General features: G+C 43.3%; 2 protein-coding genes across 3 annotated transcripts; one reads left to right on the plus strand and one right to left on the minus strand.

Annotated features, from left to right (window-relative positions):
- Positions 1-1,614: 1,614 nt before the first annotated feature.
- On the minus strand, positions 1,615-11,962 carry LOC127916131 (E3 ubiquitin-protein ligase DTX3L-like). Of its 2 annotated transcripts, none has more exons than XM_052497453.1 (3): positions 11,645-11,962; positions 2,413-2,534; positions 1,615-1,884 (listed from the first exon to the last, which is right to left on the minus strand). In XM_052497453.1, exons 1-3 carry the CDS (start codon positions 11,814-11,816, stop codon positions 1,615-1,617), a joined length of 564 nt encoding a protein of 187 aa, XP_052353413.1. In that variant the 5' UTR covers positions 11,817-11,962. The 2 variants fall into 2 exon arrangements, with proteins under 2 accessions (XP_052353413.1, XP_052353412.1); XM_052497452.1 differs by having other exon boundaries at positions 1,615-1,926; positions 11,645-11,957.
- A 7,332-nt stretch (positions 11,963-19,294) lies between these two features.
- On the plus strand, positions 19,295-23,979 carry LOC127916130 (protein mono-ADP-ribosyltransferase PARP14-like). Its single transcript, XM_052497451.1, has 6 exons — positions 19,295-20,074; positions 20,606-20,727; positions 21,628-23,105; positions 23,224-23,459; positions 23,532-23,755; positions 23,932-23,979. The coding sequence occupies exons 3-4, from the start codon at positions 22,179-22,181 to the stop codon at positions 23,311-23,313; spliced, it is 1,017 nt and encodes a 338-aa protein (XP_052353411.1). The 5' UTR covers positions 19,295-20,074; positions 20,606-20,727; positions 21,628-22,178; the 3' UTR covers positions 23,314-23,459; positions 23,532-23,755; positions 23,932-23,979.
- Positions 23,980-26,230: the final 2,251 nt, after the last annotated feature.

Below are 26,230 nucleotides of genomic sequence, written 5' to 3' on the forward strand. Positions count from 1 at the left end.
GAATGTGAAGGCTGTGGCCATGTCAGTGTGTCTCTCTCTCACCTGCTGTTTCTCTATGGTTCCCTGGATGATCTCCACCTGGACACAGACCTCTGGAGCAGCTGATCCCCTGGTGGAGGCAGCAGTGGTGTCTCTCTGAGGAGCATGTGTAGTGGTAGTGGTGGTACTCGACATTCTCTCCCATTCAGGAATCTCCCTCTTGCCCTGTAACAGCCTATCACAGGCCTCCTGCATGGCTCTCACTGCCTCTCCACTCAAATCAATCAGAGTGACCTTGGTAAGGATGTGCTGTTCCCTCCCAAAGTCCCTCACTGCAGAGACTATGACCTCAGAACACACCTTCAGAGGAACGCCAAATAACCCTGAGCTGATGCAGGGCATGGCCAGGGTCTGGAGCTCCAGGGTCTCCGCCAGATCCAGGACTGCCTTTACTGTCTTCTCCAGCAGAGGGCGCTCATTCCCACCTACTCTGCCCCTACTGGTCCCACTGCATGCAGCAGCATCTTACAAGGCAGCCACCCTCCTGTAGTCTCTACCACTGTACCTGTGGGTACTCTCCCTATCTGCCTAACCAGATCCCTGCTGGCCCGCTGTACTTCATGCCCCCGCCCGGCTCAGAGCTGCAGCCACGCCCCCAGCGTGATCCAGATACTCATTGGCTGCGTTCACCAGTGCGTCTGCCCGTTCCTTGGTGATGTCACCCTGAAAAACAACTACCTGCAGCCCACCCTGGAGGTGATAGCTGGTGGCTGCGATCGTCTCGTTAGGTCTTGGGCGCCTGCTTCACTGTCTATGCCACCATGGTTCTGTTGAGGATGTCCCACAACTCTTACACTGGACTGGTCTTTCAGAAAGGCCCCAATCTCCTCCCTCAGCTCCTGAACCTGCTTCAGGTGACCCAGCAGCTGTACTCTACACCCAGGACCATACCTGGCCACCACCCTGCGTCTACTTTGGTTCATCTCCTTCACCTTCGTCTCAAGCTTAGATTTCAGTTCAGCCAGGAGGGCACCGTTGGGCACATCAATCTTCTCCTCCCCAAACTCCCCCAGCAGATCCTTCTCAGCCTGGTCCAGTTTCCCAGAGGAGAGGGAGAACAGACGGAGCTCTGTATCCCCCAACTCTACCTCCACATGGAGTCCCAACCCCAGCAGACTGCTCAGGTTCCCAGGCCTCCCATACTCCTCCCTCAGGAAGGACAGGAGGTGGAGGGACACCTCAGGCACCACCCGCTCCAGCACCAGAGAGATCTTATCTGTAACTAACTGTCTGGCTGTCCGGATATCACTTGCTGAACCCATCAGCTCCAGCTGGCCAGAGTCACCGCGTGTCACCTTCACCCCTGGAACAACCTCAACTAGATCCTTCTCTATCACTTCACCTAGAAGCCGGAGCTTGGACTGTCCAAGTTGACAGGTGGTGCTGATCTTCTCCTGCTTCCAGGAGCTCAGACCCTGACCCTGGAAGGCCTCCAGCTCCTTCAGCTTGGCCTGGAGCTCGGGCCCCTCCCCAACCACCACCGCAAACCCTTCCCCTGCCTCGCAGTAAACCCTCACATCCTCCGAACCCAGGGTACTGCTCTGCAGCAGAGTCTGGAGCTTACGTGGGTCTACCTCATAGTGGCATTTGTACCGCTCCTGGAGCTGTTTGAACAGTCTCTCGACCTGTACCTTCCATGGTCCCACCCCAACCCCATCTCCACATGACCCAGCTTGGCCTGAGCCTCTGACCACTGCCCTCCCGTCCTCTGGATGGAGGTGGACAGAGCAGCCCAGAGGACAGCTGCTGCTGCAGGTCTCTTCCAGCCCCAGGGCTCTCCTTCAGGTATCTCAGGAGGTAGGAGTCTAGATGCAGTTCATGCTCTAGGAAACCAGGTGGGGATGTCTGGACAGGGAGGGAGGGATGGAATGGGAGGGACTGGTGACTCTAGAGTCAGAGATAAAAAGGTGTAAATCCTGGAGAATTCCACTGTTAATGATTATTATGTCTGTCTTTATCTACGTTTATTATTCATTTATTATTGTAGGTCAACCGTACAGCTGCGTCTGGATTATATTATAAATCTATCAACTCGTTTGGCATTTGTCCATTTTAGTTTAATACAGATTCGTTTGGCTAAAATACATGTTCTTGTCATTTCTCATATTGTAAATGTATATTTTACTCATCATAACATCACATAAAATCACAAAATCAAACATGCAATAAAATCAATGCAGACTATTTTGACCTCATTTGAAAGGGTTAATAAAGCCATTACCTGACAGGCAGATCCACGATATGCGTTTACTGGGATGCAATTACAATGTGTATATTGACCTCATATTATGGAAGACAAATGTTTTATCTAACAAGTTAAGTGACTAAGCATGCACTATATAGGTGCAGCTGTACTGTATCGTCTGGCCTCACCTCCTGACTGCTGACTGGGGAGGCTGTTGTGGGTGGAGGCTCCAGGCTGTCTCTCAGAGTGAGGATGAGAGGTCCTCCAGGCATCTCCAACACATGAGCTTTCTGAAGTACCCTCTCCTGGACTGGAAGAGTTACACAGTCATAATAAGTTATTGTTATTATAGTCGTAGTAGTGATAATAGAAATAACAACCCTAAAAGTGGCAACACATTTTAATCTTAAAAGCACCAAATGGGGTCATTTTTTTACCACATATTATTAAGAGACACTGTCAAGCAGTAACATGTTATTTTATTAAACTTTTGTAATTCACAGAAATGGTTTTATTCCCCAAAATAAGTATTATTAATATTTATTTTTTAAATCACTTTTAGTTCAATTTGTTGTTAAAAACACTTTTGTATGTTTTTCATGTTAACAGTTATTTTGCTACATTTCATCCATAGCAACATGAACATTGCTGTTATTCATATAAAAAAGTGTGTCTGTGATACTCAACGGGCTGAGAAATGAGCGTTTGAGCTAATCTGATTTATGGGTACAACCTACAGTAAGAACGGCCGGCAATATGGGCAACGGTGCCATCAGACGTTAACTCTAACATTGTAATGCTAGGCTATCAATTCAATTCCATCTGAAAGATAAGAGTCAACTTGGTACAGAGACACTGACTGCAATTTAAAAATACATTTACATTTTTTTAGGAGGCTGCCACACCCCTAAGCAATATGATATGTTTCGTATTGCGTCAAACAACAACATTGACGAATACGCTGATTCGATGAGCCAGTTCATTAGAACATGCGTTGAAGACGCGTTCCCATAGCAACAATTAAAACATTCCCAAACCAGAAACCGTGGATTGATGACAGCATTCCGTGAAACTGAAAGCGCAAACCACTGCTTTTAATCAGGGCAAGATGACCGGAAACATGACCGAATACAAACAGTGTAGCTATTCCTCCGCATGGCAATCAAACAAGCTAAGCGTTAGTATAGAGACAAAGTAGAATCGCAATTCAACGGCTCAGACAAGAGGTATGTGGCAGGGTCTACCTTCAATCACGGATTACAAAAAGAAAACCAACCCAGTCACGGACCAGGATGTCTTGCTCCCAGGCAGACTAAATAACTTTTTGCCCGCTTTGAGGACAATACAGTGCCACTGACACGGCCCACAACCAAAACATGCGGGCTCGCCTTCACTGCAGCCGAGGTGAGTAAAACATAAAAACGTGTTAACCCTCGCAAGGCTGCAGGCCCAGACGGCATCCCCAGCCGCGCCCTCAGAGCATGCGCAGACCAGCTGGCTGGTGTGTTTACGGACATATTCAATCAATCCTTATCCCAGTCTGCTGTTCCCACATGCTTCAAGAGGGCCACCATTGTTCCTGTTCCCAGGAAAGCTAAGGTAACTGAGCTAAACGACTACCGCCCCGTAGCACTCACTTCCGTCATCATGAAGTGCTTTGAGAGACTAGTCAAGGACCATATCACCTCCACCCTACCTGACACCCTCGACCCACTCCAATTTGCTTACCGCCCAAATAGGTCCACAGACGATGCAATCTCAACCACACTGCATACTGCCCTAATACCTATGTGAGAATGCTGTTCATCGACTACAACTCAGCATTTAACACCATAGTACCCTCCAAACTCGTCATCAAGCTCGAGACCCTGGGTCTCGACCCCACCCTGTGCAACTGGGTACTGGACTTCCTGACCGGCCGCCCCAGGTGGTGAGGGTTGGTAACAACATCTCCACCCCGCTGATCCTCAACACTGGGGCCCCACAAGGGTGCGTTCTGAGCCCTCTCCTGTACTCCCTGTTCACCCACGACTGCGTGGCCACGCACGCCTCCAACTCAATCATCAAGTTTGTGGACGACATGACAGTGGTAGGCTTGATTACCAACAACGACGAGACAGGGAGGAGGTGAGGGCCCTCGGAGTGTGGTGTCAGGAAAATAACCTCACACTCAACGTCAACAAAACTAAGGAGATGATTGTGGACTTCAGGAAACAGCAGAGGGAACACCCCCTATCCACATTGATGGAACAGTAGTGGAGAGGGTAGTAAGTTTTAAGTTCCTCGGCGTACACATCACAGACAAACTGAATTGGTCCACCCACACAGACAGCATCGTGAAGAAGGCGCAGCAGCGCCTCTTCAACCTCAGGAGGCTGAAGAAATTTGACTTGTCACCAGAAGCACTCAAACTTCTACAGATGCACAATCGAGGGCATCCTGTCAGGCTGTATCACCGCCTGGTACGGCAACTGCTCCGCCCACAACCGTAAGGCTCTCCAGAGGGTAGTGAGGTCTGCACAACGCATCACCGGGGGCAAACTACCTGCCCTCCAGGACACCTACACCACCTAGATGTCACAGGAAGGCCATAAAGATCATCAAGGACAACAACCACCCGAGCCACTGCCTGTTCACCCCGCTATCATCCAGAAGGTGAGGTCAGTACAGGTGCATCAAAGCTGGGACCGAGAGACTGAAAAACAGGTTCTATTTCAAGGCCATCAGACTGTTAAACAGCAACCACTAACATTGAGTGGCTGCTGCCAACACACTGACTCAACTCCAGCCACTTTAATAATGGGAATTGATGGGAAATGTAAAATATATCACTAGCCACTTTAAACAATGCTACCTAATATAATGTTTACATACCCTACATTATTCATCTCATATGTATACGTATATACTGTACTCTATATCATCTACTGCATCCTTATGTAATAAATGTATCACTAGCCACTTTAACTATGCCACTTTGTTTACATACTCATCTCATATGTATATACTGCACTCAATACCATCTACTGTATCTTGCCTATGCCGCTCTGTACCATCACTCATTCATATATCTTTATGTACATATTCTTTATCCCCTTACACTTGTGTTTATAAGGTAGTAGTTTTGGAATTGTTAGATTACTCGTTGGTTATTACTGCATTGTCGGAACTAGAAGCACAAGCATTTCGCTACACTCGCACTAACATCTGCTAACCATGTGTATGTGACAAATAAAATTTGATTTGATTTATGGGCCAAAACTGCTCCATATCTAAACATTTTATGGGTACATACAGTACATGTATGTGTACAGTACATGTTGTTTTTGTTGTTGGTAACTAGTTGCTTGACGAAGCCCCAAAATCTCTAAATGTTCAAAGGGTGTGTCACGCCCTGACCGTAGAGAGCTTTTTATGTCTCTATTTTTGGGTTGGTCAGGGTGTGATTTGGGTGGGCATTCTACATTCTTTTTCTATGTGTTTGTATTTCTTTGTTTTGGCCTGGTGTGGTTCTTAATCAGGGACAGCTGTCGATCGTTGCCTCTGATTGAGAACCATACTTAGGTAGCCTTTTCCCACCTGTGTCTTGTGGGTAGTTGATTTCTGTTTAGTGTTTTTTACCTTTCAGGACTGTTTCGGTTATTCCCGTTGTTATTTTTGTATTCAGTGTCAATAAACAAACATGAACACGTACCACGCTGTGCTTTGGTCCTCACATTCTTCCACCAACAGCCGTTACATATAAATATGAAAAGAATTGACCCTTTAATAATATTTTTTCACTTTTGAATGCATTCATTTGTTTTGACAACACATCCTATTATTTTTCCAATAGACTCATGAAAAATTAATTATATACATATTTCGTACCAGTCCAAAGTTTGAACAGACCTACTCAAGGGTTTCTACATTGTTGAATAATAGTGAAGACATCAAAACTATGAAATAACACATATGGAATCACGTAGTAACCAAAAAAGTGTTAAACAAATCAAAATATAGTTTAGATTCTTCAAAGTAGCCGCCCTTTCCCTTGAGAGCTTTACACACTCTTGGCATTCTCTCAACCAGCTTCACCTGGAATGCTTTTCCAACAGTCTTGAAGCAGTTGCCACATATGCTGAGCAATTGTTGGCTGCTTTTCCTTCACTCTGCGGTCAAACTCATCCCAAACCATCTCAATTTGGTTGAGTTTGGGTGATTATGGAGGCCAGGTTATCTGATGCAGTATTCCATCACTCTCATTCTTGATCAAATAGCCCTTACACAGCCTGGTGTGTTGGATCATTGTCCTGTTGAAAAACAAATTATAGTCCCACTAAGCCCAAACCAGATGGGATGCTGTATCGCTGCAGAATGCTGTGGTAGCCATGTTGGTTAAGTGTACCTTGAATTCTGTCACCAGCAAAGCACACACACGCCATCACACCTCCTCCTCCATGCTTCCCGGTGGGAACCACACATGCGGATATCAGCCGTTCTCATACTCTGCAAAGACACAGCGGTTGGACCAAAACAAACTCATAAGACCAAAGGACAGATTTCCATCTGTCTAATGTCCATTGCTTGTCTTTCTTGGCACAAAAAAATATTTTCTTCTTAGTGTCCTTTAGTAGTGGTTTCTTTGCAGCAATTCAACCATGAAGGCCTGATTCACTCAGTCTCCTCTGAACAGTTGATGTTGAGATGTGTCTGTTACTTGAACTCTGTGAAGCATTTATTTGGGCTGCAATTTTTGAGGCTGGTAACTCTAATGAACTTATCCTCTGCAGCAGAGGTAACTCTTAGGGCTGGGTGATACGGCCAAGATATCATATCATGGTATTTTTCAAATTTTTGTTGGTATGACGGTATTTGATGTTATTCATTAATAAAAGTTCTAAATTTGTGAGTAGTGCTTGACCCTAGGGTGGCAACACATACAGTATATTCTAAATTATTTCAATGGCTCTCTCTCCATTCTGATTGTTTTATACTGTTAAATTCAACTTCAACTTAAATAATTTCCTGCATTTCCATCAATTTCCCCATTTCCTGCATTCACTTGGGATCATTTCCACACTGCCACGATATGGGCAAAAATTCTCTGTCTTATTTTTAATGTTGCAATTGCGATTTAGATCAAAACACTTGGGTGAACTTTTGGAATCATGAAAATATGTTTATTCTAATTCTATAGTTTAGAATATAAATAATAGTGGGCACTTTGAATACAGTGTTGTTTGACATGACAAAGAATGAAAATGCCATGAACGAGTTACTGTGACAGGGTAGAAACCAGTGATGTTCTGTGTTTCCTAGGGGACCCTATAATCTTTGGCTACATTACATCTTTATGCATATAGCCAACATATTCATGTTCCCCTATTCCTCTTTGATTTAGAAGATAAATATGCTGATTTATGCTTTCACCAGCATTGTTTTAAGGCTGTATTAGCTAGCTGTTTGCTCTGACTCAGTACTTATTAGCTAGTTAGCTAGCAAGCTAACAGGATTTAGCTTAGCTTTCTAAGAAAATACAAACTAGCTGTTTGCAGATGTAAGAAACACAAACTAATATTGTAACTAAAGAACGCTTGTGAATTTAAATTACGATCAAATTGGAAACAACATTGTTGTCATCAACATTGTTGTATGTGCTGCATTGACCAAGCAGACTGAACGAAAGTGTCTCATGGTCAAGCAACAACAAAAGGGCCTCTTGAGTGACAGGGGTTGGGACTAGGTCTGTGTGGTAAAGCGGCGTGGAGAGAGAGAGAGAGTATTGAAACTTCTGTATGTGTAATGTTTACTGTAATTTTTGTTTTGTTTATTTCACTTTATATATTCACTTTATATATTTCACTTTATATATTCACTTTATATATTATCTACCTCACTTGCTATATTATCTACCTCACTTGCTATATTATCTACCTCACTTGCTATATTATCTACCTCACTTGCTTTGGCAATGTTAACACGTTTCCCATGCCAATAACGCCCTTGAATTGAGAGCGGAGAGGGATGACTCAAGTAGCGGAGTAAACTATGAAAATGGACGTTACACAAGGCGTATCACATTTAACAAACCAATCATTCAAATACTGTTATAGAAGGTAAAGTAAAAACCCAAACCGGTCCGTGCATCAATACCGGAATATAGTAAAATACGTTATACCGCCCGGCCCTAGTAACTCTGGGTCTTCCTTTCCTGTGGCGGTCCTCATGATAGCAAGTTTCATCATAGCACTTGATAGTTTCTGCAACTGCATTTTAAGAAACGTTCAAAGTTCTTGAAAATGATCCGTATTGACTGACCTTGATGTCTTAAAGTAATGATGGACTGTCGTTTCTCTTTGCTTATTTGAGCGGTTCTTGCCATAATATGGACTTGGTCTTTTACCAAATTTGACCAAATCTTTTGTATACCACCCCTACCTTGTCACAACTCAACTGATTGGCTCAAATGCATTAAGAAAGAAATTCCACAAATTAACTTTTAACAAGGCACACCTGTTAATTGAAATGCATTCTGGGTGACGAACTCATGGAGCTGGTTGAGAGAATGCCAAGAGTGTGCAAAGCTGTCAAGGCAAAGCGTAGCTACTTTGAAGAATCTCAAAAACAAAATATATTTTTATTTATTTATCAATTTCTGCCCTTCTAGAACAGTCAACTATAAGAGTGGTTGTTGTGAAGTGTAAATATCTAGGAGCAACAACAGCTCAGCCTCGAAGTGGAAGGCCACACAATCTCACAGAACGGGATTGACTGAGTGCTGAAACGCGTAGCATGTCAAATATTATCTGTCCTCGGTGGCAACACTCACTGCCGAGTTCCAAACTGCCTCTGGAAGCAACGTCAGCACAAGAACTGTTCGTCGGGAGCTTCGTGAAATAGATGTCCATGGCCGAGCATCCGCTCACAAGCCTAACATCACTATGCGCAATGCCAAGCGTCGGCTGGAGTGGTGTAAAGCTCAACGCCATTGGACTCTGGAGCAGTATAAAAATGCATTCTCTGGCGTGATGAATCACGCCTCACCATCTGGCAGTCCGACGGACAAATCTGTGTTTGGCTGATGCCAAGAGAATGCTACCTGCCCCAATATAAAGCGGCAACTGTAAAGTTAAGTGGAGGAGGAAAAATGGTCTAGGGCAGTGATTCATTGTTCAAGCTCCTTAATTCCAGTGAAGGGAAATCTTAACGCTACAGCATATACGATTCTGTGCTTCCAACTTTGTGGCAACAGTTTGGGGAAGGCCTCTCCAGTTTCAGCATGACAATGCCCCTGTGCACAAAGCAGGGTCCATCCAGAAATGATTGGTTGAGATTGATGTGGAAGTACTTGACTGGCCAGCACAGAGCCCTGACCTCAACCCCATCGAACACCTTTGGGATAAATTGGAAGGCCGACTGCGAGCCAGGCCTAATCGTCCAACATGTATTTATTTTTTATTTAACCAGGTAGGCTAGTTGAGAACAAGTTCTCATTTGCAACTGCGACCTGGCCAAGATAAAGCATAGCAGTTCAACACATACAACAGAGTTAGTTACACATGGAATAAACAAACATACAATCAATAATACAGTAGAAAAATATACAGCAAAAATAGAAATATACAGAAAAATATAAATAGGCCACGGTAGAAAAGTATTTAGAATATAGCAATTAAACACTGGAATGGTAGGATGTGCAGAAGATGAATGTGCAAGTTGAGATACTGGGGTGCAAAGGAGCAAGATAAATAAATAAATACAGTATGGGGATGAGGTAGATTGGATGGGCTATTTACAGATGAGCTATGTACAGGTGCAGTGATCTGTGAACTGCTCTGACAGCTGGTGCTTAAAGCTAGTGAGGGAGGTAAGAGTCTACAGCTTCAGAGATTTTTGCAGTTCGTTCAAGTCATTGGCAGCAGAGAACTGGAAGGAGAGGCAGCCAAAGATAGAATTGGCTTTGGGGGTGACCAGTGAGGTATACCTGCTGGAGCGGGGACTACCGGTGGGTGCTGCTATGGTGACCAGTTAGCTGATAAAGGCGGGGCTTCACCTAGCAGAAACTTGTAGATGACCTGGAGCCAGTGGGTTTGGCGACGAGTATGAAGCGAGGGCCAGCCAACAAGATCATACAGGTCGCAGTGATGGGTAGTGTATGGCGCTTTGGTGACAAAACGGATGGCACTGTGATAGACTGCATCCAATTTGTTCAGTAGTGTTGGAGGCTATTTTGTAAATGACATCAGCGAAGTCGAGGATCGGTAGGATGGTCAGTTTTACTAGGGTATGCTTGGCAGCATGAGTGAAGGATGCTTTGTTGCGAAATAGGAAGCCGATTCTAGATTTAATTTTGGATTGGAGATGTTTGATGTGAGTCTGGAAGGAGAGTTTACAGTTTAACCAGACACCTAGGTATTTGTAGTTGTCCACATATTCTAAGTCAGAACCGTCCAGAGTAGTGATGCTGAACGGGCGGGCAGGTGCGGGCAGCGATCGGTTGAAGAGCATGGATTTAGTTTTACTTGCATTTAAGAGCAGTTGGAGGCCACGGAAGGAGAGTTGTGTGGCATTGAAGCTCATCTGGAGGTTAGTTAACAGTGTCTAACGAAGGGCCAGAGGTATACAGAATGGTGTCGACTTCACTAATGCTCTTGCGGCTGAATGGAACAAAGTCCCTACAGCAAAGTTCCAACATCTAGTGGAAAACCTTCCCAGAAGAGTGGAGGCTATTGTACGAGTAAAGGGGGACTAACTATATTAATGCCCATGGTTTTGGAATGAGATGTTTGACACACAGTTGTCCACATACTTTTGGTCATGTAGTGTACCTTGTCCATACCCTGTTTCCTGGGTAAGGAAATCAATATGTACATTTTTAATTTGGGTGAACTACCCTTTAAATACTACAAGTTATGTTCTCACAGAGACAAGGGTGAATGAAGTGAGCATGCAGCCTAATTTAAAGCAGCAATATGTAACGTTTTGGGGGACACCCACATTCACATAGAAATGTCAGTTATAGATCTATCATTGCGTTTGAAAGCAAGTTTAAGAAGATGTTGATCTGTTCTATTTGTGCTATTTCTATGCGTCTCATTCTTTCGTGTAGTTTTTGCTTCTTTTACTTTCAGTTTTGTGCACCAGCTTCAAACAGATGAAAATAAAATATTGTTGTTTAAGGAAAACATATTTCACGGAGGTTTAGATGGTACAAAGATTCTCTACACTATTCATGTTTGTTTTGTCACAAACTGAAATTAGGCTAACTATTAGAACTTTTACAAAAAAACGGTGGAGCGATTTCTGCATAGACCAGCTTTAAATATGAAAGTGAAACTGTTACACAATTATCGACAGGAAAACATGTAAATATACTTTGTTTACGTTTCACCTTTAGTCTCAAGTACAGTTCAAATAGTAAACTCAATATTTCTATACCTGTCCGGTCAATAAATGCGATCTTGTAAACGTTGTCACCAACATTGTCTATCGGTCCGCAGTCTCCACCACCAGATTTACGGCGAACCTGAAAGTACTTTTCTAACTTCTCTTTCTGTGCTGGATCCAGACTGGGGACCTCGAAGAAAACGGGGTATTTGTAACCTTCCATATTGTAATCCAAAGTAGCCTACTCGCTTTCTTCTAATAGCTACTGTGTCAGTTTGATTCGAACAGCACAACTGCTGTGAACTTGTCAACCTACGCACCTGACAGATGACGTGCGCGACCACCCCTTCTCGCAAAAGAAATACACTTTTTTGTATTGTACTTGGGACCATAGATAGACCTTGGACGTGATCAAGCGGATCACTTTTGTCATTTCACCGCCTTTCAAAGTGTCCCTTACAAAAAAGATTGCAACTGCAGTAAAAGTGCATTAACAGTCAACTTTTGACGCAGTAATTGCGGAATAACTGAAGTGAACTGCAGTTGAACTGCAGGTATACTCCACTTGAACTGCAGTTACGCTTCAAAATTATTGTAAAAAAGTGTTTAATACTACACCCATCGCCTGCATTGTGTGGCTCTATTGCAGGAGTCCCCAACCCAGTTCCTGGAGAGCGACCCTCCTGTAGGTTTTCACTCCAACCCCAGGTGTAGCTAACCGGGTTACAACTAATTTCTCATCAATCTACACACAATACCCCATATTGACAATTGAAAACAGGGTTTTAGATAAGATAAAATATCAAATAAACCTTAATTACATAAGTAGTCAGACCCTTTGCTTTGAGACTCAAAGGTTTGAGACTCAAAGACTTTGCTTTGAGACTCAAAGACTTTGCTTTGAGACTCAAAGCTCAGGTGCATCCTGTTTCTACAATTTGCTTGGAGTACACCTCTGGTCAATTCAATTGATTAGACATTATTTGGAAAAGCACACACCTGTCTATATAAGGTCTCACAGTTGACAGTGCATGAAAAAACCAAGCCATGAGGTCAAAGATGTTAAGATGGTACCGGAGAAGAAGGCTGACGTTTTACGTGTGCCTATCAAATTGTGTTTTTTCGTTTGTTCTTTGCGTTGTTTGTAACTTATTTTCTAACTTATTTTGTACATAATGTTGCTGCTACCGTCTCTTATGACCGAAAATAACTGGACATCAGAACTGCAATTACTCACCCCGATCTGGCAGAATCCTGTTTTTTCCTTTAACGAGTCCGACTTGAATGACATACTGCTTTCCCGGGAACAGGCCCAGATCTCCGTCATTTGCGTGAAGAGAAGACTGAGAAAAATGGGTCCGGAGGGCGGGTTGACTTCTGAGAATTTGTAGGCAATCGAATAAACCCCCACTGCCTTCCATTCTGCTAGCAAACGTGCAATCTTTGGAAAATAAAATCGATGACCTACGTGGAAGATTAAACTACCAACATTCAAATTCAAAAATGTAATATCTTATTCTTCACAGAGTATTGGCTGAATGACGACACTATCAACATACAGCTGGCTGGTTATACGCTGTATCGGCAGGATAGAACAGCGGCGTCTGGTAAGACAAGAGGGGCTGATTATGTATTTTTGTAAATAACAGCTGGTGCATGATATCTAAGGAAGTCTTGAGGTTTTGCTCACCCGAGGTAGAGTTTCTCATGATAAGCTGTAGACCACACTATCTAACTAGAATGTTTTCATCTGTATTTTTTGTAGCTGTCTACATACCACCACAGACTGAGGCTGGCAGTAAGACCGCACTCAATGAGCTGTACTCCGCCATAAGCAAACCGGGAAACGCTCACACAGAGGAGGCGCTCCTAGTGGCAGGGGACTTTAATGCAGGGAAACTTAAATTAGTCTTACCAAATTTCTATCAGCATGTTAAATGTGCAACCAGAGGGAAAAACTCTGGACCACCTTTACTCCACACACAGAGATGCATACAAAGCTCTCCCTCGCCCTCCATTTGGCAAATCTGACCACAATTCTATCCTCCTGATTCCTTTTTACAAGCAAAAATTTAAGCAGGAAGCACCAGTGACTTGATCAATAAAAAAGTGGTTGGATGAAGTAGATGCTAAGCTACAGGACTGTTTTGCTAGCACAGACTGGAATATGTTCCGGGATTCCTCCGATGGCATTGAGAAGTACACCACATCAGTCATTGGCTTCATCAATAAGTGCATTGATGACTTCATCCCCACAGTGACTGTACATGCATACCCCACCCAGAAAACATGGATTACAGGCAACATCCGCACTGAGCTAAAGGCTAGAGCTGCCGCTTTCATGGAGCGGGACTCTAACCCTGTAGCTTATAAGAAATCCCGCTATGCCCTTCGACGAACCATCAAACCGTCAATACAGGACTAAGATCGAATCGTGCTACACCGGCTCTGATGCTCGTCGGATGTGACAGGGCTTGCAAACCATTACAGGCTACAAAGGGAAACACCGCTGAGAGCTGCCCAGTGACACAAGCCTACCAGACCGAGCTAAACTACTTCTATGCTCCCTTCGAGGCAAATAACACTGAAACATGAATGAGAGCATCAGTTGTTCCGGAAGACTATATGGAATATTTTTGGTCCCTTGTCTTCCCTGAAAACAGGTACTGACAGGGGTATCAATATGAGTCTGTCAGATGTCGTCACGTTGATAGGGATGGTGATGGAGGTGGTGATGGAGGCTTTGGTGGTCCACACAATGAAGAAGCAGGCGTCCCTTCCAGTGATGTGGAGCTGACCTTGGACCTGGTGCCAGTAAGGATGGTCTTCACGGAGGCTGTAAGACCATCCCTCCTTCATATATAAACTCTTTGACTTCACTGCCTCTTCAATGGTAAGGTATCTTGCTCCGTGGGGACACTTGACCTCCACCACTGCTGTGGTGCCCACCAGGCCAATCGATGAGGCACCCAGGATCCCAGACCCTGTGACCGAAAGCCCTGACTCCTGCATATCCAGGCTCCTGCTGCTCCACCAACAGAGCCATGCCAGCCAGGATGCCTGCATGCCCCAGGTTCACTTGTTTTTTAATAATGTCTGCTACAGACAGGGATGACGGGAGAGTAGCGGTTGTTCTGACTCAGGTTCAAGTAGACATGCCATTTCACTGAATCTGAAGATCCTCCTCTCTGGGCTCTCGGGACAGACGGTTGTAGTCTTCAGCCGGGTACAGGTCTTCCACTGACAGCACCTGGGTTGGCATGGCTGGCTTCCTCCACTCGTATTCCACATCTGTACAGCCGATATTGTGAACCTCCAAAATAGGATGCATGGCCACACTAATGAGCTCCACGGAGGCATTCACGTGTGGTAGAGAGTATCCCCTGATCACCTATTGAGACTTGCCAAGAGGAACGATGTTAAGTGGCACATTCCCTTCAATGCCTGACTTTGAACACCTTGAAATACATTTGTTGTTAGAAATGTGCTATATAAATAAAGTTTGATTGGATTGAGGACATTACAGCTGTAGAATATTTAATAAACTGTCATTTTCACATGAAGTGCAGTTTTTCCATAAAATCCCAAGTTATCAGTTCAAAGTTCATCACTTGACATATCATTCATATAGGGGGAAGGATCCTATAAATCAAGACTGTGAATAAATAAATACCGTGTCTTTGAAGATGTCCCTGGTCATTAATCTACAACACAGGCTGGATGTCTAAACAAAGTCCATTCTGAATATCAATAGATATTTAGATTCATTCTACTAAATTACAACATTCTAGAACTGAGTTATCAAAGTCTGGTATCCGGAGTAATCTGGTTAATGATTATAGAATTTGGTAATTGTATTTTTCATTGTAGAATGTTGACAGCTGTATAGAACATATCGTATCGCTAAGATGCTCAAACCTAACTAATAGCTACACTCACCGACACAGGAGAAACTTTATCCCTCATGCTGGCCCTGAGAAAATGGGTAAGTTGCCCCTCACTATAGCTCGCCTTCTCCACATGGCCAGACTTAGTGGTCTTCTCTCCTTTTAATGACAGGTAAAGTAGGTTGTATTAGACATTCAACAGACATTTGCCATTAAATCTCTTGTTCGCAAAAACTTTTGAATTGATTGTCATAGAAACATCAAAACATGTGGTAATTATTCTAAAAACATCTGGGAAAAACACTCAAAGAAGAGACTGATACTTAATTGGAGAAACAGGAAGGATTGGTATCAAGAAGAATACAACAGACTGCAGAGAATATTTAAAACGTTTCATGATTAATCCTATCATCGTGGCTTCACCCTATAATTATGTAGAACGACCTTGTCTCCTTAAAATTGTCAACCTAAGTTAGTTTTAGTTCTCTAAAGCATTTATCAACAGTATCTACTGGATATTAATTGCTTAAAACAGTAGCCTGCATTAAATCTGCATTAGGCTATACACTCACACAGCTAATTATCAAAGCTTTGTGAAATAATAAAAGCACACCAGTGGGACTTTTGACAATGTGCATCACAGTCCACAACATTAGTTTAGATTTACAGCTGAGGGATGGGGCTGGGGAAATGGCACCCTTTCCAATTAATGAATGTTGAATGCCAACACTTCATCTTATAATCCACCGACAGGGCAGTTTCTCAAACATTTAAAACATGTATTTTTCTATATTTTCAATAAACCACTAACTCAAGTTGAACTGGAAGCGGTGGCTGACTGGAAGAGGTGGCTGCAGCTATGATCCATGTTGTGTCTAAAACCATTTCCAGAATCCCAGTGAAGGGTCCTGGCTGACCCACCCTTCAATTTTCCTGGTAGCCTAATGCAGAATAAGAACAATGCATGTCCCACTAGTGGTTTTAGATGAACTAACTTCAAAGTAATGACTCGGGACGTGGGGTTTGATACGAAAGCTTATTTTAGTAAGAATACTTGTTCACGTCACATTTAACAACAATTGTTTTGGTACAGAGCAATGCAGGTAAAATGCTGTCGGAAAGTCAGCCACAATCCCTAGCACCTGCACATAAATGGCGCGTTATCACTCATTCCTCTCGCAAGGCATTCTGGGACTTGCAGTCAAAAAGCGTAATTCAACACAACCCAATACAATTACATATGCAAATAAATCTAAAGAAATATCTTTAGATACAGCTCAAAGAATAAACTTAAACATTAACTCAAACACATTAAAGTTACAACAAGTGGCCAAGACATGAAAAGCAGAAAAGTCCCATGAGTTCGCCGGTGGGATTTAGACATATTTAGAGGAACAAGACGGGGCTGTACTGGAGCGGGTCGAGAGCTTCAAGTTTCTTAGTGTCCACATCTCTAAGGACCTGTCATGGTCCAAACACACCAACACAGTTGGGAAAAGGGCAAGACAATGCCTCTTCCCCATACTGTTTTTATTTATTTACTTTTCTGCTCTTTTGCACACCAATATCTCTACCTGTACATGACCATCTGATCATTTATCACTCCAGTGTTAATCTGCAAAATTGTAATTATTCGCCTACCTCATGCCTTTTGCACACAATGTATATAGACTCCCCTTTTTTTTCCTACTGTGTCATTGACTTGTTAATTGTTTACTACATGTGTAACTCTGTGTTGTCTGCTCACACTGCTATGCTTTATCTTGGCCAGGTCGCAGTTGCAAATGAGAACTTGTTCTCAACTAGCGTACCTGGTTAAATAAAGGTGAAATAAAAAAAATAATAAAAAATAAAAAATTCCCTGGCTGAAAAAACTTGGCATGGGCCCACAGATCCTCAAAAAGTTCAATAGCAGCACCATTGAGAGCATCTGGACTGGCTGCAGCACTGCTTGGTATGGCAACTGCTCGGCATTCAACCGCAAGGCGCTAGAGAACTCCTTGCCATCCAGGACCTCTATACCAGGTGGTGTCAGAAGGCCCAAAAAATTGCCAAGGACTCTGGCCACCCTAGTCATAGAAGGTTCTCTCTGCTACTGCATGGCAAGAAGTACCAGTCTGGATGCTCTCGATTGTGCAGCTGTATAACTTTTTGAAGATCTGAGGACCCATGACAAATCTTTTCAGTCTCTTGAAGGGAAATAGGCGTTGTCGTGCCCTCTTCACGACTGTCTTGGTGTATTTGGACCATGACAGTTTGTTGTTGATGTGGACACCAAGGAACTTGAGGCTCTCAACCTGATCCACTACAGCCCCCGTCGATGAGAATGGGAGCATGCTCGGTCCTCCTTTCTCTATAGTCCACAATCATCTCGTTTGTCTTGATCATGTTTACAAAGGGTGTGACAATTATAGTTGGATTTTGATTTGATGATCAAATGAAATTGTATTTCGTGCCTATCCATATGTAACATATTTTTTTGTGAAAGATGTCTAGGCTAGCTATTAGTGGAACTAGATGTTTGTGCTGGTTAACCACTGACCTGAACTATAGACTGAAAGGAACATGAGACACATTTCCAGTTCAATAGTGTTAATCAGTCATACGTTGCATTACGTCTGTTGGCAGGGGTTACAAATATACAGCAGTGGCAATTATCACAAAGAAATACAAAGGGGAGAATAACAAGATCTCATGGCAAACATAGGAGTTAACAGTTGCAATGTTATCATGCACTAAAATGTTTCATTACTATTTTTTATAGGGCAGGATTACGACCCTTCATTTGAAAAGATAGTCAATGTCTGTGTGAAAAAATTATATTAGCATAATCATAAAATCCCCATCAAAATCTGTCGGTTAATGCTCGAGATATCATTTTTTTTGCAAGGGCTAAGTCTCAATCCGCCGATGTCGGCCTTCCGCATCTGCGGAGGTGTTTGTCAGACCAGGAGGTCTTCTCACGAAAATGTCTCTCGCGTCCAAATGGTTTGGGCTACAAACTATTATGACTCCTCTATGGAAAGATGAAACACTCACAAACACAAATATATATATATCTATATATTTATATACACAATATAGATAGGACAGATAATTCAAAACAAACTTCCTTTTGATTTATTTTTTTACTATCCTTTTTCCATGTATGAATCTGTTATTCAATGTGTTTCTATGGGATAATAGCAGTATATTTCATCCCAAAACGTTTCAATCTATGTTTTATACCTACGGGATCGTAAATCTAATGGCTAAATTATCCTCGGTATTACCAAATAATTCAATATGTTAGATAAGTAGAAACCCAGCCCCGGGCCCTTAGACTCCAGGGGGTTAACTGACTTGCCTAGTTAAATAAAAGTTAAATAAAAAATGTAATGCTTGGTGGGGTTGTGCAACGCAAATGACTATAACAAGCCTACATACAGAGTGGAATTCACAAATACAATAGGAAAAAAAATCATAATATAAGGCCTACAGTCTGTGCTCCCAAATACTGGAAAAGGTGTGATTCATTAGGTTACATACTCACCACATTAACCCCACGCTGCTATAAACATAAATTTTGCAATTATATGGCCATTAGATAACACACCGAATGGCATATTTATATAGTGGAATAAGCCTAAATCATATTTACTTTCTATTTTGCAGCTCAAGCGGTTATTCTATCCAATGTTCTTCTGTTTTTATCGCATCATTCTCACATAAGTAATTTGCTGAAGGCCCAAGCCAATACTACGCCATCTACTGGTATAACGTCGATATCGAATGCCGTTGTCAAACGAGCTCTCGACTTTTCTTTTGTAAATGAAACCTAAAGTTGGAAAGCAACTAACGTAGCCTAGAGTTGCTTGAGTGGCTCGCTAACTTCGACTAACTACTTTCGGTTCATGTCCTTTGCAGATGCCACATTCCTGACTATAAAAAGATCTATAACCGAGTAAAGGGAGATGTAAAGTAAGAATTGAACGTGTAAATGTTAATTCATAGTCGTAACATATGGTTTGTACGTTTACTGATCTACTTTAAGCGTTACGTTTCATGTTTTAACCATGGCGACCTAACAATTTACGTATAGACAATCAATTTACACCGGTTGAAAATACGCCTACCTGGACGCCCGGGACATATTCATCGATTCCTCTCAATAGTGCCGCACGTCCACAGAAATGGATTTGGGATGGTCTGGACGGACTTAATCTGAACCAATAATAGATTTATATATTTCCGGCCAACTCAAGTCCAGGGTGGACAATATCTAAAGTTCATCAAGTAAATCTGATTTTTTTTTTTATTAATAGGAATCGGTGTGTGCATGGGGATATGTTGGCAGCAGTGTAGTCTATATTCTCCTCGATCGACTAATTTGCTATTTCTATTAGGGTCAACGACAAAATAATAGCCAGGCTACTTTATAATATGTACGTTTTCAAATACCCTGTTTTCTTCGAGTGCCAGACTCTGGACCCACCACAGAAACATATGATAAAAAGGTACTTTGGAATTAAACGTAAATCCGGTGGCGGAGATTGTGGACCAGTAGAATCCGTTGGTGACAAAGTCTACAAGATCGCATTTATTGACCAGACAGGTATGAAAATGTTTAGGCTAAGTGATTGAATATGGAGTGTTTTTCTACCATGTAACCTAGTCTTGCCAAACTCGTTTCATAACTGAACGTTTGTTTTTCAATATCAACATCCGCTTATGCAGACAGGCAAAAATGTATTACTTTGGCTTTTCATTATATCGATTCATTCTACAGTACTTTATCAATCTAAAAAAGAAGACACATGTTGTTGTAATAACTTTTAAGATGAATTATTAACTTTAAAGATGTACCTACAGTATACTACTTTTGAGATTATAGCACAACTCCTCTAGTTTATGTAGCCTTTAACTCTTCAAATCCTGGACTAAATGCTAAATGCTTACTTTTATTTATTTACTTATTTAACCTTTATTTAACTAGGCAAGTCAGTTAAGAACAAATTCTTATTTACAATGACGGCCTACACTACACTTACTAAATAGTAAACGTGTTGTTATTATCATTGTTGGTATTGTTATTACTAGTACTACATGACAACAACAACTCATTATGTGTCTGTAACTCTTCCAGTCCAGGAGAGGGTACTTCAGAAACCTAATCATGTTTTGGAGTTGCCTGGAGGACCTCTCTTCCTCACGCTGAGAGACAGCCTGGAGCCTCCACCCACAACAACCTCCCCAGTCAGTAGTCAGGTGAGGCCAGACTATATAGACACACCTATACAGTGAGTCACATATCATCATGACCACAATGCACTTTTGTTGTATTTGCACTGTTATCCCACACTTGGACGTTTGCCAGTTTGTGAGGTATAAATGTGTGGTTTTGTAATATTGCGGGTAGAGTCATTTTAACTAAATGAAACCATGTTAAAGTAAACTGAAAAATACCAACCAAGTCGCTTTAATGTAGAATCATCAGATTTCCCACAATCAGCTGGACGGATTACCTTTTAATAATAAATCCATAAACCTACTTAAGTAGAAAAGTAATAAAGTATTGTATTCATTATCACAGTGTAATTACCCTGCAAATACTTACTTGTAAGGCAATAAAGATAATCAAAGACAACAACCACCCGAGCCACGGCCTGTTCACCCCGCTATCATCCAGAAGGCGAGGTCAGTACAGGTGCATCAAAGCAGGGACCGAGAGACTGAAAAACAGCTTCTATCTCAAGGCCATCAGACTGTTAAACAGCCACCACTAACTCAGAGAGGCTGCTGCCGACATGGAGACCCAATTACTGGCCACTTTAACAAATGGAGTTTAAACAATGCCTCTTTAATAATGTTGACATATCTTACATTACTCATCATATGTGTATATACTGCATTTTATACCATCTATTGCACCTTACCTATGCTGCTCAGCCATCGCTCATCCATATATTTATGTCCATATTCTCATTCGCCCCTTTTAGATTTGTGTGTATTAGGTAGTTGTTGGGAAATTGTTAGATTACTTGTTAGATATTACTGCACTGTCGGAACAAGAAGCACAAGCATTTCACTACACTCACATTAACATCTGCAAACCATGTGTATGTGACTAATACAATTAGATTTGATTTGATTGTTTTCCAAATCTAGAGTCACCACTCCCTCCCGGTCGACACATCTCCGCCTGGTGGTCAAGAACATGTACTCCATCATCTGAGCACAGGGAAGCAGGAGAAGATCAGCACCACCTGTCATCTGGGACAGGTCCAGCTCCTTCTTCTAGGTGAAGTGATAGAGAAGGATCTAGGTGAGGTTGTTCCAGGGGTGAAGGTGACGCGCCTTGACTCAGCTCAGCTGGTCCTGCATGGCTACGCAAATGAAGTCCAGACAGCCAAACAGTTGGTTACGGATAAGATCCCTCTGGTGCTGGAGCGGGTGGTGCCTGAGGTGTCCCGCCACCTCCTGTCCTTCCTGAGGGAGGAGTATGGGAGGCCTGGGAACCTGAGCAGTCTGCTGGGGTTGGGACTCCATGTGGAGGTAGAGTTGGGGGATACAGAGCTCCGTCTGTTCTCCCTCTCCTCTGGGAAACTGGACCAGGCTGAGAAGAATCTGCTGGGGAGTTTGGGGAGGAGAAGATTGACCTGCCCAAAGGTGCCCTTCTGGCTGAACTGAAATCTAAATTTGAGACGAAGGTGAAGGAGATGAACCAGAGCAGATGCAGGGTGGTAGCCAGATATGGTCCTGGGTGTAGAGTGCAGCTGCTGGGCCACATGAAGGAGGTTCAGGAGCTGAGGGAGGAGATTGGGGTCTTTCTGATACGCAGGTCCAGTGTAAGAGTCGTGAGACACCATCAACAGAATCAGGATGGCGTAGTCAGCGAAGCAGGAACCGGATTAATACGGGAGGAGATGGTCGCAGCCACCAGCTATCGCCTCCGTCTGGGACTGCAGGTAGTGGTGTGTCAAGGTAACATCACCAAGGAACAGGCAGATGTACTGGTGAATGCAGCCAATGAGGACCTTGATCATGCTGGGGGTGTGGCTGCAGCTCTGAGCCAGGCGGGGGGGCCTGAGGTACAGCGGGCCAGCAGGGATCTGGTTAGGCAGATAGGGAGAGTGCCCACAGGTACAGTGGTAGAGACTACAGGAGGGCATCTGCCTTGTAAGATGCTGCTGCATGCAGTGGGACCAGTAGGGGGCAGCGTAGGTGGGAATGAGCGCCCTCTGCTGGAGAAGACAGTAAAGACAGTGCTGGATCTGGCAGAGACCATGGAACTCCAGACCTTGGCCATGCCCTGCATCAGCTCGGGGATATTCGGTGTTCCTCTGAAGGTGTGTTCTGAGGCCATAGTCTCTGCAGTGAGGGACTTTGGGAGGAAACAGCACATCCTTACCAAGGTCACTCTGATTGATGTGAGTGGAGAGGCAGTGAGAGCCATGCAGGAGGCCTGTGATAGGCTGTTAGAGGGGAAGAGGGAGTTTCCTGGATGGGAGGTAGAGTCCAGCACCACCACTACCACTACACATGCTCCTCAGAGAGACACCACTGCTGCCTCCCCCAGGGGATCAGCTGCTCCAGAGGTCTGTGTCCAGGTGGAGATCATCCAGGGAACCATAGAGAAACAGCAGGTGAGAGAGAGACACACTGACATGGCCACAGCCTTGATTCAACAACATTCTGTGAATTAGGTTGACTTCATACTGACTCAATGTTCTCTCTTTTTTTCCCATCTCTTTTTCTCTGAAGGTGGATGCCCTGGTGTCCCCATGGTTGGCAGTGACCCTCTCTCCTCCCGTGTTGGTAATGCGTTGTTGGATGCAGCTGGACCGGCGCTGATGACAGCATTTCTGAGGGAATCAGGGGGACGGACTGCACCTGGTGAGAACGTTCTGGTGGAGGGACTGTCTGGTCTCAGCTCTGGCCGTGTCTTCTTCCTCAGATGTGCACACTGGGACAACAACCCCCAAGGACCAGCAGTACAGGTGTGTCCCTTTATGTGTGTGTGTTGTGACCATTGATCCTCCATTAACCCTTGACCTCTGGTCCTCTCTCAGGCTCTGATGCAGGGTGTGAGGAAAATTCTGACCTCTTGTGAGAACCGGGGCTTCCGTTCCGTTGCCTTCCCTTTAGTTGGAACTGGTGTGGTTCTCCAGTTCCCTCACAACGTGGTAACACAGGTTCTGCTAGAAGAGATCCGTAGGTATGAGCAGAACCGAGCAAGCAGAACCCCTTCCTTGTCCGCATCATTGTCCATCCAAATGACAGAGATTCTACCAAGGTGAGCAGAGACTTTTGAAGAAGGTCTCACTCAGTGCATTGGGGAAAACATCCTTTAACTTCACTATTTCAGCCAAGCCATTTTATAATACTGTCATACATCCATAATTATAGATGTTTTCAATAATAACAGTTACAGTCCTTCATTGCAGTTGTATTGTTTGTTCTAATCTACAGGCTTTTCAGAATGCCCAGAATGCTTTGCATCTCAGAGGGTTCGTATTAGGCACTCGACCAGAGCAAGGTGAGTTACAACACTTCACCCCCACCTTTAAATCAAATACATTATTACTATATGATTGATCCATTTCAAGTTATAATTCTGAACCCTCCCTATAGACATCAGGATTGTGCTGCTGGGGAAAACCGGAGGAGGTAAAAGCAGTGCTGGAAACACCATCTTCGGACAAGATGATGTGTTCCTCGTAGACAGTTCCTCCACCTCCTCAACACAGAAATGTAAAGCTCATACCAAGAACATCAAAGGGAGAAACATCACCCTGATTGACACACCTGGATTCTTTGACACTGACATCCCTGAAGAGGAGCTGAAACCTAAAATAGTTAAATGTATAACAGAATGTGCTCCAGGGCCGCATGCCTTTCTCATTGTACTGAAAGTTGAACGGTACACAGTCCACGAGAACGAAGCTGTAGCGAAAATCGAGACATATTTTTCACCAGAGGCCTTCAAATATGCTACAGTCCTCTTCACTCATGGTGACCAGCTCAATGGTTTGACCGTTGAGAAGTTTGTCCAACAGAATGCTGAACTGAACAAGCTTGTGGAGAAATGTGGAGGCCGCTGTCACGTCATCGACAACAAATACTGGAACACCAATCAGCAGGGTCGGTACAGCAACCAGTACCAAGTAGCAGAGTTACTCAACACCATAGAGAAGATGGTGAGAGATAACGGAGGAGGGTTCTTTGGATAAAAGCGTCAGCTAAATGGCGCATATATATATATATATATATATATATATATATATATATATATATATATTCTACACCAACGAGATGCTCCAAGAGGCAGAGAGATTAATACAAGCAGAGATAGAGGCTCTTAGGAAGGAGTTAAAAGGCCAGATGTCAGAGGAAGAGATGAGAAAACAAGCCAAGAAAAGAACAAGGAAGAAACTCCTGATCAAATGGTCAGGGATAGCAACAGGTGCAGTGATAGGAGCCCTATTTGGCGTAATACTGGCGATAATGATTCCACTCTCACTCGCTACACAACCGTTGATCAATTTAGTCAAAAGTCATATAGCAGCTTCAATGACAATAGGGCCAGCAGCTGTGGCGGAGGTAGCAGGACCAGTACTTACACTAGAGTCAGGGGTGGGAGTGGGTTCAGGGATAGGTGCAGGGGTAGGCATAGCTGCAGGAGTTGTCGTTGGGATGGCAGCAGCAGCAGGAGGAGTAAGAGGAGGGATAGTAGGAGCTACTGCAGCAGAGGAGGCAGAGACAGTACAGGAGGCAGCAGAGAAAGCAGCCAATGCTGTCCTCGAGGATGCTCAGGGTCTTTATCACAAAGCAGAAAACATTTTCATGCGTTTCAGTAAATCTAAATAGATCATATATACCTGAAACCATTGATTGATGGCAACATGTGTTTCAACATCTGACTAATAACTATGTAGACACCAGTCAGTTCTATACCACTGTAGAATAGCTGCTTGTCCAAAATAGCTGCTTGTCAAAATGTTTAAAAATATATATATTTTGCATATATTTTTCATTTTTATAGTTTTGTAAAAATCAAGGGATATATATTGCAAATAGTAATGTGGCCGTCCTGAAAATGTTTCAGCTGGTTATTGACATTCAAAAGGCTGATTTTATAGTTCGAGGAATATAATTTTTCCATATCGGATCGTGTTCGCATATGAAGTGGCTATATGTTGGGAGTAAAAGTGAACATTTCAAACAATACCTAGAGTTATGTGGTTAGAACCTTGGAATGTCTTAGAAATCAAAACGTATATGGGCTGCATGATGCGACTATAGGCAATTGATGATTTTAGAAAGTCGCAAAAAAACTTTGCGCTTTGTTCCTTGCCTGATCACATGTTCTCCCATCAGACTAATCTCAGTTTAATCTGTCTTTACCCAAATGTAAAATGACTTTATATTTAGAATAGCCCTTTATCAATTGGGCAGGAACAGGGGCAGGGGGAAAATAAATGTAATCTGTATGCACTCGAATAGCGAATGGGGGCCACTTCCTGCTATTCCGGTTATTTCACTCCACACAACAACCACTGTTTGAGGGGCATGCAGCCTCTTGCTGCACGACAGGTGATATTCTTCCCAAACTCTGAATACTATGGGCTCTCCAACCCTGTTCCTGCAGCTACCCAGTGGGCTCTCCAACCCTGTTCCTGCAGCTACCCAGTGGGCTCTCCAACCCTTTTCCTGCAGCTACCCGGTGCTTAATTTGGGGAACCAAGTTAAATCTGTTAAGAACATTGAT

Source organism: Oncorhynchus keta, chromosome 35, assembly GCF_023373465.1.
Source record: "Oncorhynchus keta strain PuntledgeMale-10-30-2019 chromosome 35, Oket_V2, whole genome shotgun sequence".
Classification (NCBI taxonomy): Eukaryota; Metazoa; Chordata; class Actinopteri; order Salmoniformes; family Salmonidae; genus Oncorhynchus; species Oncorhynchus keta.

What these genes read in the sequence shown, in the direction of transcription:
- LOC127916131 (XM_052497452.1), bottom strand. Translation starts at nt 11,816, where the DNA reads ATGGAAGGTTACAAATACCCCGTTTTCTTCGAGGTCCCCAGTCTGGAT. An exon ending in CGCATTTATTGACCGGACAG is followed by an intron (nt 2,535 to 11,644) that starts GTATAGAAATAT and finishes TAACTCTTCCAG; the next exon opens with TCCAGGAGAGGGTACTTCAG. An exon ending in CCCCAGTCAGCAGTCAGGAG is followed by an intron (nt 1,927 to 2,412) that starts GTGAGGCCAGAC and finishes CTCTGACTCTAG; the next exon opens with AGTCACCAGTCCCTCCCATT.
- LOC127916130 (XM_052497451.1), top strand. Translation starts at nt 22,179, where the DNA reads ATGAACCAGAGCAGATGCAGGGTGGTAGCCAGATATGGTCCTGGGTGT. An exon ending in GAACCATAGAGAAACAGCAG is followed by an intron (nt 23,106 to 23,223) that starts GTGAGAGAGAGA and finishes TTTTCTCTGAAG; the next exon opens with GTGGATGCCCTGGTGTCCCC.